The sequence below is a fragment of the Lactuca serriola genome, chromosome 1 (assembly GCF_051521515.1).
Source record: "Lactuca serriola cultivar US96UC23 chromosome 1, Lser_US96UC23_V15, whole genome shotgun sequence".
Lineage (NCBI taxonomy): Eukaryota > Viridiplantae > Streptophyta > Magnoliopsida > Asterales > Asteraceae > Lactuca > Lactuca serriola.
In genome coordinates, this window is record NC_136408.1 from 86,107,752 (window position 1) to 86,125,496 (window position 17,745).

A 17,745-nucleotide genomic window follows, 5' to 3' on the forward strand; every position below is an offset into this window, starting at 1 on the left:
AATAGTTGTTTATGAATTTTAAATCACAACTAAATAATTTGTTTTCATTTGTTGTGTAAAATTGGGTAATATTATAATTATATGTCATTTTAAAATGTTTTGGTTTTTGAAAACCGAATTATAAAAACCGATCCAACCGAATTGTAATTGGATCGGATTGGATTTGATTTGAATTTAATTTGGACTATTCGGATACATTTTTTGAAAACCGAAATTAATTTGGATTCATTTGATTGGATCAGATTAAATCGATCCATCCAAACAAACACCCCTATTTAAGCGGCCAAACTTCCCGCGATCTATGGGATTGGTTTTTGTGATAGTGGTGTTTCTCCAGACCCGTGACATCTCTTTCAATAAGGATTAATATATTATCGTCAGCTACATCTATAAAATTGACAGAACTAACAAAAATCATTAGTCAAAAATTGGTTGCTTCACCTTATAAGTTAATTGTATGTGTTACATGTTGGAAAATAACATATTAATTATGGACTTAGGACTATTTTGTAATACTTAGTACATGTTAGGTACATTCTTACTATGTACCATAATGTTTGCCATAATGATTAATCAGTCGCTAGACTTAAATAAATGTAGTATGATGGATATGACATGACTCTATAACATGAGGGACTAAATTTGTGGTTCTATAAATCTTGTCCTTAAGGTGTAACCGGTGAAGTTAATACCATGACATACATACGATCCAAAGGAGTTTGAAGGGTTCTTCATTTATGCTTGAGGGCTCTTCATTTATGCTAAGGCTCCCTATAAATGTGACGATCGTGTATGCCATGAGATATATCATTCTCTCCATCAGAAAACTAGTTAGTACACCATTAAGGGAAGAATGGAATCACTGACATGGCATCCTCTTCAACAAAGCTAACACTACCAAGTAAGTATTCTCCATGATCCTGCATTAAACCTGTTAAATATTTTGATTGTGGTATCAGAGCATGGTTTTCTTTTTATGCATGGTTTTTTGATTTTGGTTCTCTGTGACAAATGTCTTCATTGTGATGTACCAAATTTATCGTCATAAAACCAAAAAAAAAAAAAAAAAGATGAGAACTACATTTGGTTTTTTAAAACAACAACCATCATGAATTTGATTTTACCCTGAATTCAAACTTTAATTTTGTTTGCTGGAAATAAGATGTTTCGTTGAAACAAAAACTGGAAGCAAACATCATTTTTTTTTTCTTTAAAAAAAAAAAATCTCGAATGGATCAAGTAAACCAACGGAACTGATTCTTTTCCTTTTCATCCATAGCTACGATTAATACTTCAGCACAATATGAAATAAATAAATAAATAAACAATGATTTAAAGAACGCCGTTGGTTTTAGGGCGTACTACAACTAGAAAATGGGCTGAGCTTTCTAATGGGCTTAAACATACTTTTCTTTTTGCATAGCTCACATTAAGATGTCATGTATAAATAAATAATAACAAAATCAGATATAGGCCATACCTTATGACGTGGGTTTTACTAGTTTGAATTTTAATTCCTGTAAACAACAAGTTATTGTAGAATACATTTATTTTATTTTAATTTGGAGCAACAAATGGAATACACTTATTTTAATAAGGATTATATGTTTGTATTGATTGATCTCTAAAATTGTGTGCATGTGCGCTGGCCGTCCAATTTATTTTACTTGCTAATGGGACCAAGTTAATTGTATATTTCTGTTTTCATTAGTTTATTATATTATGTAAGTAATTTAATTTTGATAAGTGGTGATTTTGACGTCAAATTCAAATGCCTGGACCAAAGAAAGGTTGTTTGAATTTAATGTTGAAATTTATTAAACACCACATTAAATAACTGTTTGAGTTGTTGTTCAAAGATCCCAAAGGCTAATTGAATGATTACCCACACAGTGAAATTTTAACGTAATCTGTGTAAATGTTGTATTTGTGCCCAAAGGTGATTGCAACATTTATCTAGCGTAATGTAAAATTTAGGACACCATTATGTTCAATTATTGGTATAATCAAAGCGAAACTAATAATTGAATAAGGCGTCATGGTCTATTACTTTAGTATTAATGATAAATGTACTTACATGCTTTATTTTGTTATCCCTGGAATCACTTTAGTATCTTCTTTGCATACATCGAATAATACTACCTTTTCAGCATCTACTATCTCCCCAACTCATGTGATCGAACAGCTGACCGGCACAAACTTTACAACATGGAGAGATTCTCTAAAATTGGCTCTAAGGGTGATGGACCTAGATCATGCACTACGTTATGATCCTTCCGAAGCTCTTAACGAAAACAGCACTACTGAACAAAAACATTTCTTTGATCAGTGGGAGAGGTCGAACTGTATGTCTTTAATGATCATAAAAAATTCCATTTCAATGCCTATTCGTGGAGCCATACCTGACTCTGAAAATGCAAGGACCTATCTTGAGTCTGTAGAAGAGCAGTTCAAAGGTACTTCAAAAGCTCATGCGAGCACCTTAATTCTCAAAATGTTGACATCAACGTATGACGGGACAAGTGGGGTGTGTGAGCATATTATGATGATGAATGACATCGCAAATAAACTGAAAGGCATGGACATGGAAATAAGTGAAGGGTTTCTCATTCACTTCATTATGACATCTCTTCCCGCTCAGTTTGGTCCATTTAAGATCAATTATAACACACAACGGGAAAAATGGAAGATGAGTGAGTTAATTGCTATGTGTGTCCAAGAGGAAGAACGTTTAAAAGTTGAGAAGCCTGATGTTGCATATGTCACTACAACCACAAATCCAGAAAAGAAGAGGGGAAAGATTCATGTCAGTGAAAAAGGAGGTTCAAACAAGGTTCAAAAGTCAAGTGCAGGTACTCGTAAGAGTGACAACAAGCCACATTGCAAGTTTTGTCATAAGAAGGCCATTTTCAGCGGGAGTGCCCTAAGTTTAAAGAGTGGCTAGCTAAGAAAGGGATTCCGTACAATCCAGAAGCTGGAAAAAAGGCAAAGAACAATTAAGGTTGGGAACGGAGAAGACTTAAACGTGGAAGCTGTTGGATCACTTCCTTTACTTTTGGAAAGTGGTTTCAGTATCTAAATTGGCTAAAGAAGGTTTTACTCTTACTTTTAGATATGATGATGTTATTATTACTTCGGGTTCCCAAATTGTTGGCCATGGTTGTCTGGATGGAAATCTTTATAGATTACGTTTGGATAATCACTTTATGGAATCTTTAATATCGTTTAATGTTGACGAGAAATTAAGTAAAAGAAAACGAGAAATGGAAACTTCATCCATGCTATGGCATCAACGCTTAGGCCATATTTTGCGAGATAGAATGTTAAGACTCGTGAAGGATGGAGTATTGCCAAATCTTGACTTCTCAGATTTTGAAAAATGTGTTAAGTGTTTGAAAGGGAAAATAACAAAAGGAAATAAGAAAGGATCCACAAGAAGTTTAGGTTTACTAGAATTTATTCATACTGACATTTGTGGGCCTTTCCCTATAGGCATAAGTGGACATAGATCATTTATAACTTTCATCGATGATCACTCCCGTTATATGTATCTGTACTTGATAAATGGAAAATCTGAATCTCTAGAAATGTTTAAAACCTTTAAAGCTGAAGTTGAAAATCAACTTGACCGAAAGATAAAAGTTGTGAGATCGGACAGGGGTGGTGAATATTATGGTAGGCATACAGACATTGGTCAAGCTCCCGGACCTTTCTTTGAATTTTGTAAGGATAATGGGATTGTTAACCAATACACCATGTCAGGTACTCCTCAACAAAACGGTGTAGCCGAGAGGAGGAATAGAACCTTAATGGACATGGTACGAAGCATGCTTGCAAATACTAACCTACCCTAATTTTTATGGACTGAGGCATTAAAAACAGCCGTTCACATCTTGAATAAGGTTCCTTCAAAAGCAGTACCTAAAACTCCTTTTGAGCTTTGGACAGGTAGGAAACCAAGTTTAAGGTATTTAAAGGTGTGGGGTTGTCCGTCCGAAGCAAAACTCTACAATCCTCAATCACATAAACTTGACATGAAAACCATAAGTTGCTTCTTCATCGGGTATCCCGAAAGATCTAAAGGGTACCGATTTTATGCCCCGTCACATAGTACTCGGATTGTTGAAACGAAGCATGCTGAATTTCTTGAGAATGTCAACATTAGTGGGAGTGGTTTATCAAGTGATTTTGATCTCAAAGAATCCAATGAAGAGCCACCCATAACTCAAGTGCCTATTATGACTGGCACTTCATTAGGAGATTCAAATCAAAACATTTTTCCTCATAATAATTCAGAGGCAAATGAAGCACCACAGGATGAACCCACTCAAGAAATTGACAATGAAGGACAAGAAACTCAGCAGCCTGAAAGACGATCACAATGGTCAAGGCGACCAACAAATTTTGATGATTACGTCACATATTTAAACGAGGCTGATCTTGACATAGGGAAGGAAAATGACCCTATTACTTATAGTGATGTTGTGACTTGCGATCAATCAGTTAAGTGGAATGAAGCTATGATTGATGAGCTTAATTCCATGAAAAAGAATGATGTTTGGGAACTTGTTGAATTGCCAAATGGGTGTAAACCTATTGGATGCAAGTGGGTCTTTAAGACCAAATTGGATCCGAATGGAAACATCGAGCGACATAAGGCACGATTGGTCGCTAAAGGGTATACACAAAAGGAGGGTATTGATTACCGAGAGACTTTCTCCCCTGTTTCTCGAAAGCATTCCCTTAGGACTGTGATGGCCCTCGTATCTCATTTTGATTTAGAGTTACATCAAATGGACGTCAAAACAACATTCCTTAATGGAGATTTACATGAAGATGTTTACATGAGCCAACCGGAAGGTTTTATATCTAAGGGTCATGAACATCTGGTGTGTAAACTCAAGAAATCAATATATGGGTTAAAACAATCTTCGCGTCAATGGTATTTGAAATTCGACAAAGTCATGAAGAGAAACGACTTCATTAAAAACCAGGTAGATCAATGCATATACCTCAAGATGAGTGGGAGGAACTTCATCATACTTGTCCTTTACGTAGATGATATTCTCTTAGCAAGTAACAGTATTGATTTATTGCATGAATCAAAGCGTTTATTGTCGCATCACTTTGATATGAAGGATCTTGGTGAAGCCTCTTATGTTATAGGCATAGAAATACATCGAGATAGAACCCATGGGACTTTAGGGTTATCCCAAAGGCATATATCGAGCGTGTGCTTAGTCGATATAACATGCAACATTGCTCCCCCTCAATTGCTCCTGTAGTTAAAGGGGATGTTTTTGGCATGTTTCAATGCCCAAAAACAGAGGTAGAACGAGATCAAATGAAGCTGGTACCTTATGCTTCGATATTAGGAAGTTTAACGTATGCACAAGTTTGTACTCGTCCCGACATCGCTTATGTTACTGGCATGTTAGGTCGTTATCAATCAAACCCTGGCCTGGATCACTGGAAAGCTGCCAAGAAAGTCTTGCGATATTTACAAGGGACTAAGGATCACAAACTTGTTTACAAAAGAAGTGCTAATTTAGAAGTAATAGGTTATTCAGACTCTGATTTTGCAAAATGCAAAGACGACAAGAAGTCAACTTCGGGATACATCTTTATGCTGTCAGGAGGGCCAATATCTTGGAGGAGTCATAAACAGAAATTGACGACAACGTCAACAATGATGGCGGAGTACGTTGTGGTTTATAATGCAACATGTCATGGGATGTTGTTGAGGAATTTGATAAAAGGACTCATGATAGTTAATTCCATAGAAAGGCCATTAAAAATCTATTGTGATAACTCAGCCGCCGTAAGTTTTTCAAACAATAATAGTTCAAGTGGGGCTGGCTTATATCTCGATACAAAATACTTGTTTGTACGAGAACGAGTGGAGGAAGATGATATTTGTGTCGAACACATAAGCACTGCTAATATGCTAGCGGATCCGATGACGAAAGGTCTACCACCCAAAGTATTCCAACAACATGTTGTCAATATGGGTTTCAGGGTAGACCTAGTATAATGTAATTCTAGCATAAGGCTTTAAATGAAACTGTTATGTTTAATTATTCAAGTACTTGATTATTTTTCCTCCATAATATGCAATCTGTCTACATTAATAACTTGTGCACACTTACGTTCTATATAGACAGTTATAATGCATTACCACTTAACTCTAAAGTCATTTGGCAGAAAGTAATCGTATGTTTCATATGAAGTACCATAGTATGATCGGTAGGGGTCCCGTATAAAAAACGGATGCGTCAGGCTGTACTTTTCTGCTTTTGGTATTCACATGAAATATGATGAACTTATCTTGGCCAAATAACGGAACATGTATATAAATAGTCACTCGGCCAAGTAGGAGAATGTTGGAAAATAACATATTAATTATGGCCTTAGGACTATTTTGTAATACTTAGTACATGTTAGGTACATTCTTACTATGTACCATAATGTTTGCCATAATGACTAATCAGTCCCTAGACTTAAATAAATGTAGTATGATGGATATGACATGACTCTATAACATGAGGGACTAAATTTGTGGTTCTATAAATCATGTCCTTAAGGTGTAACCGGTGAAGTTAATACCATGGCATACATACGATCCAAAGGAGTTTGAAGGGTTCTTCATTTATGCTTGAGGGCTCTTCATTTATGCTAAGGCTCCCTATAAATGTGATGATCGTGTATGCCATGAGATATATCATTCTCTCCATCAGAAAACTAGTTAGTACACCATTAAGGGAAGAATGGAATCACTGATATGGCATCCTCTTCAACAAAGCTAACACTACCAAGTAAGTATTCTCCATGATCCTGCATTAAACCTGTTAAATACTTTGATTACATATTTCTTCAAGTTTATCTGTCTCTATGAAATCCACACAACATTTTAGTTTATAAACATATGATTTATCTTTTCGACATCTTTGTGATTTAACATACACATGAGTCATTTTAACGTTTTGCTTTTCTTTTAATTATTTAATATAAAAGCATAAGTATAAGAATAATTAAATAAATAGAAATAGAAAAATGATGCCACATATGCACCACATCATCCAATTACATGTTCACTAGCCATGAAAATAGGTATCACTCTACAAAGTTTTTTTTTTTGTTTTGTTTTGTTATATTTAGATTAAAATTAAGAAAAAAAAACCTAAATTAATAACATAATTAGATATTTCACATTACATAAAAAACATAAAACATAAAACATAAAAATTAAAAACTAGATTACTAAAAACCATAAAACCATAAATAACTAAAAACCATATAAATTAAACATAAATATTAAAAACATTAAAAATCTAAGGTTCATACTTTTCCCGAACTTGTTGTTGGATTTTCAGAAATGCGGTTAAATTTACCGGGTCGATATCCGATTGCGGCTTCGTGTTTAAAATTTGAATATTGGTGGTGCTTGTTTCCAACGTCGAGCTTCCTCCGTTGACTCATATTTTTTTTTGTAAAACACTTAGAGTTTTGTCAATTTTGTCCGCAAGTACGTCTTCATTAGTCTTTTTTCCGTTTGAAGACGCCGCTTTTTTCCCTTTATCCCTTCCCGATGGTCGACGAAGTTGGACTTCCGGTGGACCCTCCCCTTTGGTCCCATCGTAGTCGTCATTGAGGCCGACACCGAAACCCACATCCGACTCGGAAGTTCTTGGCCTTTTGTTGGAGCCGGTTGTCGATTTTGAATGCGAATTCTCCGGGTTAAGGACCCATTTTGGACCCTTACGACAAATTTCTCACGCTTTTTGGTGGCCAAACGCTTTACCACCGTTGGTAACTTTGAATTGTTGGCAAGCGGTTGATAAAATATTGAAATCGTTGCTACCACTTTTATGCATATTTTTTAGATTTTCAAATATGTCGTTAAACTTGGTGCACGCCACTTGTAGTTCACACCATTTTCCATTGATCGCTCTGTACATTCGGCCCGTTTGCCTTCCCAAAAGCGAGTGAAAGTGATCTAAAACACGAAGCCAAAAATTGTTTCACGTTTGTGGGTTGCTCGTCCTCGAGTCGCATGATATAGAAATCCAAGCTTTAGCTAAAACTTCCTCCTCCTCTTCAATTCAAGTCGTTCCTCTTTCATTTGTAGCTTTTCCTTTTGATTTCCTTTGCCTAGATAGTTGTGTTTCTTCGACCCGGTCGTCGTCGTCGTTGTCCAGATTTATAGGTGGGGATTGAGAAAAAGAGACTTGAGATTGTTGTGTTTGGAATTGTTGAGATGGTTGTGTTTGGAATTGTTGGGGTTGAAATTGTTGAAAACCTTGGAATTGGGGTTGATTGAATTGTTGCGGTGTTTGTTGTTGGAAGTAGTTTGGTTGAAATGGAATATTGGTAAATAGATGTTGTTGTTGTATTGGGGATGTAAGCATTTGAATGTAACATTGATATTGATCATTTGGAGTGATTGGGGTTGTTGGGGTGCTTGGAGTGGTAGATGTATTTTGATGTTGCTCCATACTTTTAAGAGAAAATAGAGAGATATGTAAAGAATTGTTGTGGTGTAAAATGGTTTAAAATTATTTGGTATTTATATAAGTTTAAAAAGTTAATTTTATTTTTTAATTTACAACGGCTCAAATATTGATCGTTTAAAACTTTTGCATTGATTGGTCGTAACAACGCGTGCATGGCTTCAATCCGCATCACGTTTACGAACTAGGGGAGGGGACGGTGTTCACGCATAGAACCCCCCCCCCCCCCCCCCCCCCGCCATGTCAGCTTTACGCATAAAAACATATACCACACCCGATAGCCTTAGTTAAACATTATTCAATGCACTTTTGGGCCTCATTTATAAATTTGAGTTACAGTCGAGTCTTATTATAAGAATACAACGGTCTTGAAAAATATGTTGCGGGTATATACCCTACTATTTTTTACACCGAGAATAATATTGAATTTTTTTTTCGAAAGTATATTCTTCAATATATTTTTTTCCCTTTTTAACTTGTAGATTGTCAAAAACAACTCAACATACTAGTTTTTTTACCTATTTATTTACATCGTTCTTTTAAAAGATTTTATAAAATATAAAATATATTATTACATGATATCCATAACCATAATAGTTATTTGTATATTATTAATCCGAATTTGATGTTATATTAAACTGACATTTGTTAAATAAAAAACTATATTTAAAACATATATTTATAATTAATTAATGTCGATTACCAAACTAATATCCATATACCAATATTTGATTTATTAAATAATGACCATATTAATTAATCAAGACTACCTATGAAATCATGATCATAGTAATATATGAGTAACATTCCATAGAACACAATGGTTAATATTCTATTAATCAAATGATAAGACACAAACATATTGAACAACAACTAAATCCAGTCTTAACAAATTCACATATCTCATAGTTATTAACTTTGTTCAAGTATATAGATTTGATTCTCAGATGAAAAAAAAATGGTAACAAAATATGTAATCATCTATACAAATATAATTTTGACAACACCTTTGAAAAAAGGTACAACAAAACAAAAAACATGTATGAATGATTCGAATGATAAACTATTTTGAATATAATGATGATACTCATATCAACACAAAACATTAAACAAAATCACTTGCATTAAGCATAATGAGACCCAATGGAATCAACTATACAAATCTGCACAAAATCTACACATGCACATCTAGCAAAAAAGCAATGTTGCCAACATCAAATATCCAATTTCATGAACTCGATGTGTTGGTGATGCGCTTCCCGTGGGACCCACCGGTCCAAATGCTGGCGGGCTGACCCTACCGGCGCTCGAATTTGAACTGTTCAAAACATTCTTTCCACATTAAAAATCTAGTCAAAGATATCAAAATGAGAAATTAAATTAATCTCCTACTTTTTCTTCCTAATATCCTCCTAACTATTTTAAAAGGTGACAAGTGTCATTAAATTTGACTATCAAAATAAGACACTTGTCATAAATCATGATCCAAGAATATTTATCTCACCTTCCTTTAAATATGCACGATCCGTAACCTGCAAGAGAAAGACAAGATAATTCGTTACAAATCCGAAAAAAACATTAGGGTTTTGCTCATTTACAATATTAACCTCCTATCTAAAAATGTCTAGTCCCATGTCAACTAGACATGACATGATCCTATCTGCCTTTATATATGTTGGAGTCTCCCGTCTTCCCCTAATATAGTACTCTCTAACAAAAAGAATAAAGAGTTTACGACACTTACTAGGATCAATATTAGTTATAATAGCTGTGCCACCAAAGTCGCATGTTGCACCTTCGATCCGTTTTCTTTGGTAATAGTCATTATAAGCATAAGAAGCATGGTTTTGAACCGTATTGGGCAGATAACATGGCTGCCCGGATTGAATAGCACTACAGTTCGCCTGCCCTTGCCCACATGCCCAATTCAACCCGCTTTGCAACCCATCCGGATCCGCCCCTTTTCTCGCAACACAAAACCCGCCCGTATTATTCTCCATAGAATCACCAAGATCAAGACTATAAACCGCACTCCCGTTTCTAAAATACACACCATAGCTTCGATTATCATCTTCATTAAACAACTCGAAAATGTACGAGTTCATAAGAATACCCGGTTGACTCGGTGGGCCAGACCCGGTCAAAACACGCTTAATCAAGTTATTGTTAAAAGTCTCCGCGTTTTCCACCGTAGCGGCACTTTCATTGGCGGCACCCGCCCAGGGCCACCCTGTTTCCGTCACTATTATCGGGATCACCGGAGTAATACAAGCAGCTATGGAGTAATACGTGGCATCCACCATAGCATCAAGCATGCTTTCATAATGGAAAAGAGTGTTTGGGTCAACGATTTGTTTGACCACCGGAAGGGGCTGAAAAAGAGCATATTGAATCGGAAAAACACCATTGTGTTGTATGTAATCTTTATAAGGATACGCGTTCAACATGTAAAAGGAATTCGAGTTTTTCAAGAACTCAAGAATATCGTAAATAGTTGAATTCCATGAATGGTTAAAAGTGGCGGTGGACGGCGGAAAAGGCGTCGGAATTAAATCCATTGATAAAGGGGTTGATACTTTAACGTCGTTTAGATTTGAAGCGAGTAAAGCTTTGTAAAGATAGTTCATGGCGGAAACAAGAAAAGGGACGGCGATTGGAGTAGAAGAAAGAACTTCACTTCCGACAGCAATGGCGGTGATATTGGTGGCGGGTTTGAACGCTGCAACGTGTGTGTTAATCCATGAGGCGGCAGCTGAAGGTGACTTTCCGATTCCCATGATGTCCGAGTTAGCAACACTAATCATAACTTCGATCCCTGTGTCTGATAATGCGTTAATCAAGCGAACGTCGGAATTAAAAAGCCGAACATGTGTTATTTTATGGGCTCTAAGGATCGCCACCACCTGCTCCGGCGACGGTAGGTTTGAAAGTTCGCCGGCGATGTTTATTCCCACAAAGGCAACTGCAAATCCAAGAATATAAACATAAATTGAAGAGGGAAAACCAGATTTTATACTAAACCTACATCTCTCTTGTTAAAGCTCCGATTTTTATCAAAATTATTTCATTCAAAATTGGGTGTAATAAGTTTGACCTCAAGTCAACCTTCAAGAACAGATAACATTACCTGTTACATTGGATAGACTTCCAAATATAAACAAGATACTTCCAAGCCACAATTCGAGCCTCATTGTTCCAAACCGCCGATATTGTCGGACATCAACCTTATTTTCTCCGAAACTTTATCATAGTCTGTTACACGTTGGAAATAATTGAGCAAATAAGCTAACTTTGAGGTTTCTGAGTCATAAGAAACGAATGAAAAACAGCATAAAGTGTATAGTAACTCTACAAACGTAAATAGAGGACGCTTGAAATTCTTGTCCATTTTCCGAATTTAGGTCAATCTTTGAAAGAAGAAAGAAGAACACCCAAATCAAGAAAGGTTTATGGTTTCTTTACAAAATTGAGGAAACCCACGGGTTGACATAAAACAGGGAATACCCAAATCAAAAAAAGGTTTCTTTTGTTCACAATTATTGCAATTTCAAGAAAACCCAAACAGGTTTCTTGGCAGAATTCAAGAACCCTTGAAAGAAAGAACAGAGGAAATAAAGAAGAGGCAAATACCAGGAGTTTAATTAAAGATTGTATCACTAGTGTACAAGTTCTTCGATGGCGGAATCTTCAAGAAATCAAGACGAATGGGAATGAAATCTGGGAGAGAATCTAAAGCAACTTGTTGCTGGTTTAATGAAGCATTTTATGAAAGGTGTGAGCTTTTTGAGAAAGAGAATAGAAGAGTGTCTTTTAGAACTCTATATCGACATAATTCCAAATTTCGTTTCACTTATTGCATAATAATTGTGCAGGACATAAATGGACATTCATACCCCACCACCCAAATAACATAAAAGAAAAAATACATCGGAAGAAACGAAGCTCGAAGCTTCGAATCTTTGATTATAGTTTGATTTATTGTAAAGACCAAAATACCACATAGGTTGTTATAATTTAAACAAAATTAAAATTTTAACTTTTTCAAAAAAATTGATTTATGGATGTTGGGATGAGAATATGGGATCTAAAGTAGATGGAGCTGTTGGAGTTGGTAAGCCTCGTTGGCTTATCTAATTTAGATTTTTGTTGTACAAAATATATATTTACTAAATAGAAAAATAATAAACTCCTCAAAATATTGAAATGTTAGAAATATGGTGTGAGTGTGGGGTGGGCTGGTTCTTCAATGCTTTTTCTATTTCTTTATAATAATAAAAAGTTAGAATAAGGATGAATATGATCAGGGGAGGAGCTTCAACATTTTATTTGGGGGTCGGAAATATAATATGTATAAAAATCGATGAGCAAGGGGTGTCACAGCTAAAATTTTATATTTTTGAGCCTAATGTGCATAAAATTAAAGTATAAGGACTAATTGTGAGCAAAGGATGTCACAGCTAAAATTTTATATTTTTGAGCCTAATATGCATAAAATTAAAAAAATATAAGGACTAATTGTGATAAGAAAAATAAGGGGGCCACAACCCCCGTAACCCTAATAAAGATCCGCCCTTGAATATGATATAAAATACACCACAAAATATGGGCTTTTGTTGGATTATAAATGAACGTCCAAGACTAAAAAAACAATTGAGAGATGAAAGAAGTGGATTATTCATCATCATCATCATCATTATATATATATATATATATATATATATATATATATATATATATAAAAAGTGAATATACTCTTATGATTATATAAGCTTAGGTACCCTAACTCATCATATTACGTCATTTTCTATCATATATATGGATTGTAATTGTCCAATGTTTTTATAATTCAACTTTTAACTTGATTTAACTCCAAGATTTTTATAAATTTCACATTTATTTTCCTCTTACATAATTTTTATTTTCAACTATAATATATAGCTTAATAGGTGTTCGGCAAAAATATGTGACGTAATAGTAAGATCATAGTGAAATTTCAAAACTCTTGAAAGTAAATCAAATTAGGGGTTGAAGTTTTAGAATATTATAATGAATATATAAAACAAAACGACGTATTAATGTGAGTTAGGGTACCTAAGCTTATATACCCTTATGGGTATATTCACTTTATCCCTATACATATATATATATATATATATATATATATATATATATATATATATATATATATATATATATATATATATATATATATATAAGTTCAATAAAGAACCATAATTATTGGTTCTTTAAGGAACCAAATCTTTTTTTCAATTTCTAGAGCTTATTCTTTATCGAAAAAAATTTAAAAATATCTAAATTCATATATTAACATTGTGAATGTGAAAAATATTTTTCAGATTCATCGTGTGAATCCGGATTTACGTTGTTAATTTTCAAAAATTCACATTGTGAATTTGACGTAAAAAAAATCGAATTTGATATCATTGGAAAAAAGATAAAAAGTTATGAATTTCTATATTTTTAGTTTTTTTTTGATAAAACATAAGTTCTAATAGTTGAAAAAAAGATTGGTTCCTTGGTTTCTTAGTTAATTATGGTTCTCTATTGAACATCACCCAATATATATATATATATATATATATATATATATATATATATATATATATATATATATATATATATATATATATATATATATATATATATATTTGTTTACAATCAAATCCTGTTGGGTTAATAATAAGTTAAATGGATATCGAAATTTGTTTTGTTTTTTTTTTCAACTAGAGGGGAATTAGCTACGCCTTTGGCGCTGCGTTTGTTTTTTTTTTCCTTATTTGAAGTTGTAGCAAACGAAAGAACACAAAATGCATTAAACATAGAAACGGATTAGAAGTAAGGATGTTTGTTGTCGGGGAGGTTTTTGATTTTTTTTTTAGATTTTGAATAAGGGCTTCATATTTCTTTTGCATCTCGTTTTGCTCTCTCATAGTTGTTGTCGAACAGGAGTTGCTGCATCCGGCGTCATCTGTTGTTCATGATTCCCAGAAATCCACCGGTAGAGAGTTTAGTTGTTGCTGATGGTCTGAAGTGAATAAAATAGAGAGAAATTACAACCAATCAAATAAAAAAACACAAAACCAATCAACAATCAAAGAATGAAAATAGTTACAAACCTTTAAATTATTAAAATCGAGCCGAATTTAGTAACCGTTATGCCGTTTTTAAAATTTACAGCTTGCCTGCAGTAAATATGTTGAGATACACAACCTATTTAACTGATTATTAGATTTGAAAAAAAGGCCACCTTGGTCCAATTTTTCTACAGATGCAATCATTAAATTTCTAAAAGTCAACTAATCCTTTATTATGTGGTATTCACCCGATTAATAATCCTAAAACAAACATAAATTAATTTAAGCAGGAAATGGTTGGAAACTTTAAGTACATTGTTGAATGCATGTAATCATTTTTAAGAAGGAAATATCAGAAATGTCATTTTGACTAAAATGAACTCAAAATATTAAACTTTATTGGAAATGAATGAGCTAAATACAGGAACCAAATAAGTAGAACGCATTTGAGATTGGCTTTTTGTGTTAATAGATTCTGATAAGATGGATAGACAATTTTGGTCATTTTGGTCAAAACGACAAATTTGGTCATTTCGGTCAAAACGATCATTTTAGTTATTTTGTTATATCAAAAGAAAGTATTTTAACCAATTTGGCAATTGTAACTATTTAAATCAAAATTTACCATTTCAGTAAAATGACCAAATGACCTTTTTAGCCATGTTCCTCATATCCAATAGGTAAAACAGAATGAAAATATTTTTCTGGTCAGATCAATCAGAGAATAATAGATAAAGAAGAAAGTAATTTGACCATTTGTTTCATTCTAACCATTTAAGTCAAAAGTTTCTATTTCTGTGACTTTGCTTATTTCAATTAGGTAAGACAGAATAAAAACAATATTTTGGTTATTTAAACAATGTAATTCCATGTAAAAGCCATTGGAATTCTCGTTTTAGGGTCAAAAGTTGTTTCAAGAACAACTTTTTTTGAAAAATTACCCTTCAACCGAATACATGTGCAATTTACCATCTTACCCTTCCAAAAGAGCTTCATTTCCATCAGGGGCAGTTGCACATGAAGTCACAGTAAACCTAAAGTAAATATTCGACAACAAAAGTTCCAAGAATTTATCGCCCATAACTCCACCACTGTTCCTTGTTTTTGTATACATACGCCAAATTCAAATAATCAAATCTGAAAAAAAAAGTAAGAAAAATGCATGTATGGATCTGCATACACCCATGATATAAGATAATACATGGAAACGCATACCAACATCTTTCTTTTCTTTTAACATCTCCGTTCCCTTTTCCTTTTTCACATGATATGTTAACATTTCAAATATAATATGTTCAAAAATAAAGGAAAAAAAATAAAACTAAAATCAAAAATAGATTCAAACAAAACTGAGGTGAACTACAGTTCACTCATTTTATCAAAATGAAAAAAAATGATATTTAATATTTTCATAAACAAAACTGCTACTTGCATATTAGGATATACCCATAAAAATAATTTTAGGTGTATCAATCACCCCATCCTGAAATGCAATTGAAGTAAAAAGAGGAATTTGAGGATTTGGTAAGTTTAATCTTTTTCAAAATGTTTACCAAAAAGTCATGAGAAGATGTTTCAAGTGCTGATATATTGAAATTACACGATTTTCACAGCAAAAAGGAGGAACAAAAAATTAGAGAAAACATAGATATAGATGGAGCACCTGAGTTGGGCTTAATCAGATTAAGTCAATAAGCGTCGGCCTTTAAGAACTATGAGAATGTAGACAATTCCAAGAAACAAAGCATCACTTTAAGTTTGATGGAGAATTTATAGTATGGACTGATTCTCATTCTCTAAATAATTGCAACTGCTTGAAATTGTGCAAAGAAAAGGTCAGGTTAAGCAAGCAGATGAAGAGGAACCTCGGATTATGAGCAAAATAATACAAAGAATGCAACATCTTACATGTCGAACCAGAGACTTGAAAAAATCAGCAAGGATGGAGCTTTTCACAAGAGGTTGAAGAAGCAAAAAGTCAAAACGCTCAAAGATTTCTTAGTTCTTTACTTTCTCTACTTACAGTCGGCCAAATTCGCCTGCTTAGCTAACCAACTCAACGTCGTCCTCAAACACCGCGGGATAGTTAATCTCCAGTGCAAGCCTATACCCTACCGCCACCCCAGTCGCATTACACGCCTTTTCCGGTCACAGATCCACCTCCGTGAACCTGCACAGCCAGCGGCAATTTATGTAAATTATCGCCTAGAGCTGGCGAGTAGCCACCGAAAACCCCATCACCTTCATTTAACCCTATGGATTTGGCAAGTACTGAATTAGGGAGAAAGATCCGAAGGGTTAGAGATGTCAATCTGAAGCAGGAAAGTCGGAGGTAACTCGGGACTGGTCGCCGACTGCTGCTCAGCAGGACAATCTAGAACTGATAAATAGTTAACCCTTTCATCAAACCAAAAAAAAAAGCTGAACATGACTTACAAATAAAAGTACAATCACCAAGATCATCATAAGAAGGAAAAACAAAAGAGTCATTACAGACAGGTGAATATACTATCTCAGGAGAAATAATTGCAGCCAAATGCCTAGAGAAACGACGTTTGCAAGATAAAACTGCATACATGAGTGTATAAGACGAATTACAACACATACCTAAAGAAGATAAGCACGAAGCAAAGCAGAAGTTCCAAGTGAGGAAAAGAAGATAATCACCAGCAAAAGCGGAAGTTCCAACGGCAAAATAAGAAAAGAGAAGACTTCCGTCTGCAAATAAGAAAAAGAGGAAAGATAATTGTGGCTAAGGTTTTGAGAATCGATAACATATACGAATATCTAGCAAATAATATTTTTTATACATGATGTTTGATCGAGCGAATTTGTTTTATTTGTTAAAAAAAGTATCATTATTTACCACGACCAATAATATCTTTTTTTTGAACTAATAAAATAATTTCAATGGTCAAACTTGTAAAAAAATATTTGCTATATATAAATATAAAACAAACTTTGGTGTCCTTTTAAGTCATTAACCAACTTTAATAATAAAAACTCGATTTTATACGATTTGTAAACGGAAATTTTCAATGGGAAAATCTTTTTTGCGGGGAGGAGGTGGCATTCACTTGTATCTTGTAAAATGATGTGATCCGTATTTCTACAATAAAGATGTATTTTGCTTCAGATAT

The 17,745-nt window shown here is 34.0% G+C and overlaps 1 protein-coding gene and 1 long non-coding RNA gene across 11 annotated transcripts; both read right to left on the reverse strand.

Moving 5' to 3' along the window:
- Nucleotides 1-9,615: 9,615 nt before the first annotated feature.
- Nucleotides 9,616-13,076, reverse strand: LOC145094098 (glucan endo-1,3-beta-glucosidase 4-like). Its single transcript, XM_079032377.1, has 5 exons — nucleotides 12,141-13,076; nucleotides 11,638-11,762; nucleotides 10,255-11,472; nucleotides 10,015-10,042; nucleotides 9,616-9,828 (listed from the first exon to the last, which is right to left on the reverse strand). Exons 2-5 carry the CDS (start codon nucleotides 11,699-11,701, stop codon nucleotides 9,699-9,701), a joined length of 1,440 nt encoding a protein of 479 aa, XP_078888503.1. The 5' UTR covers nucleotides 11,702-11,762; nucleotides 12,141-13,076; the 3' UTR covers nucleotides 9,616-9,698.
- A 1,128-nt stretch (nucleotides 13,077-14,204) lies between these two features.
- On the reverse strand, nucleotides 14,205-17,381 carry LOC145094105 (uncharacterized). Of its 10 annotated transcripts, none has more exons than XR_013703216.1 (5): nucleotides 17,273-17,381; nucleotides 17,103-17,173; nucleotides 16,514-16,985; nucleotides 14,648-16,415; nucleotides 14,205-14,556 (listed from the first exon to the last, which is right to left on the reverse strand). It is a non-coding gene; the product is annotated as an uncharacterized LOC145094105 (long non-coding RNA). The 10 variants fall into 10 exon arrangements; XR_013703215.1 differs by having other exon boundaries at nucleotides 16,514-16,979; nucleotides 17,042-17,173; XR_013703214.1 differs by having other exon boundaries at nucleotides 17,042-17,173.
- Nucleotides 17,382-17,745: the final 364 nt, after the last annotated feature.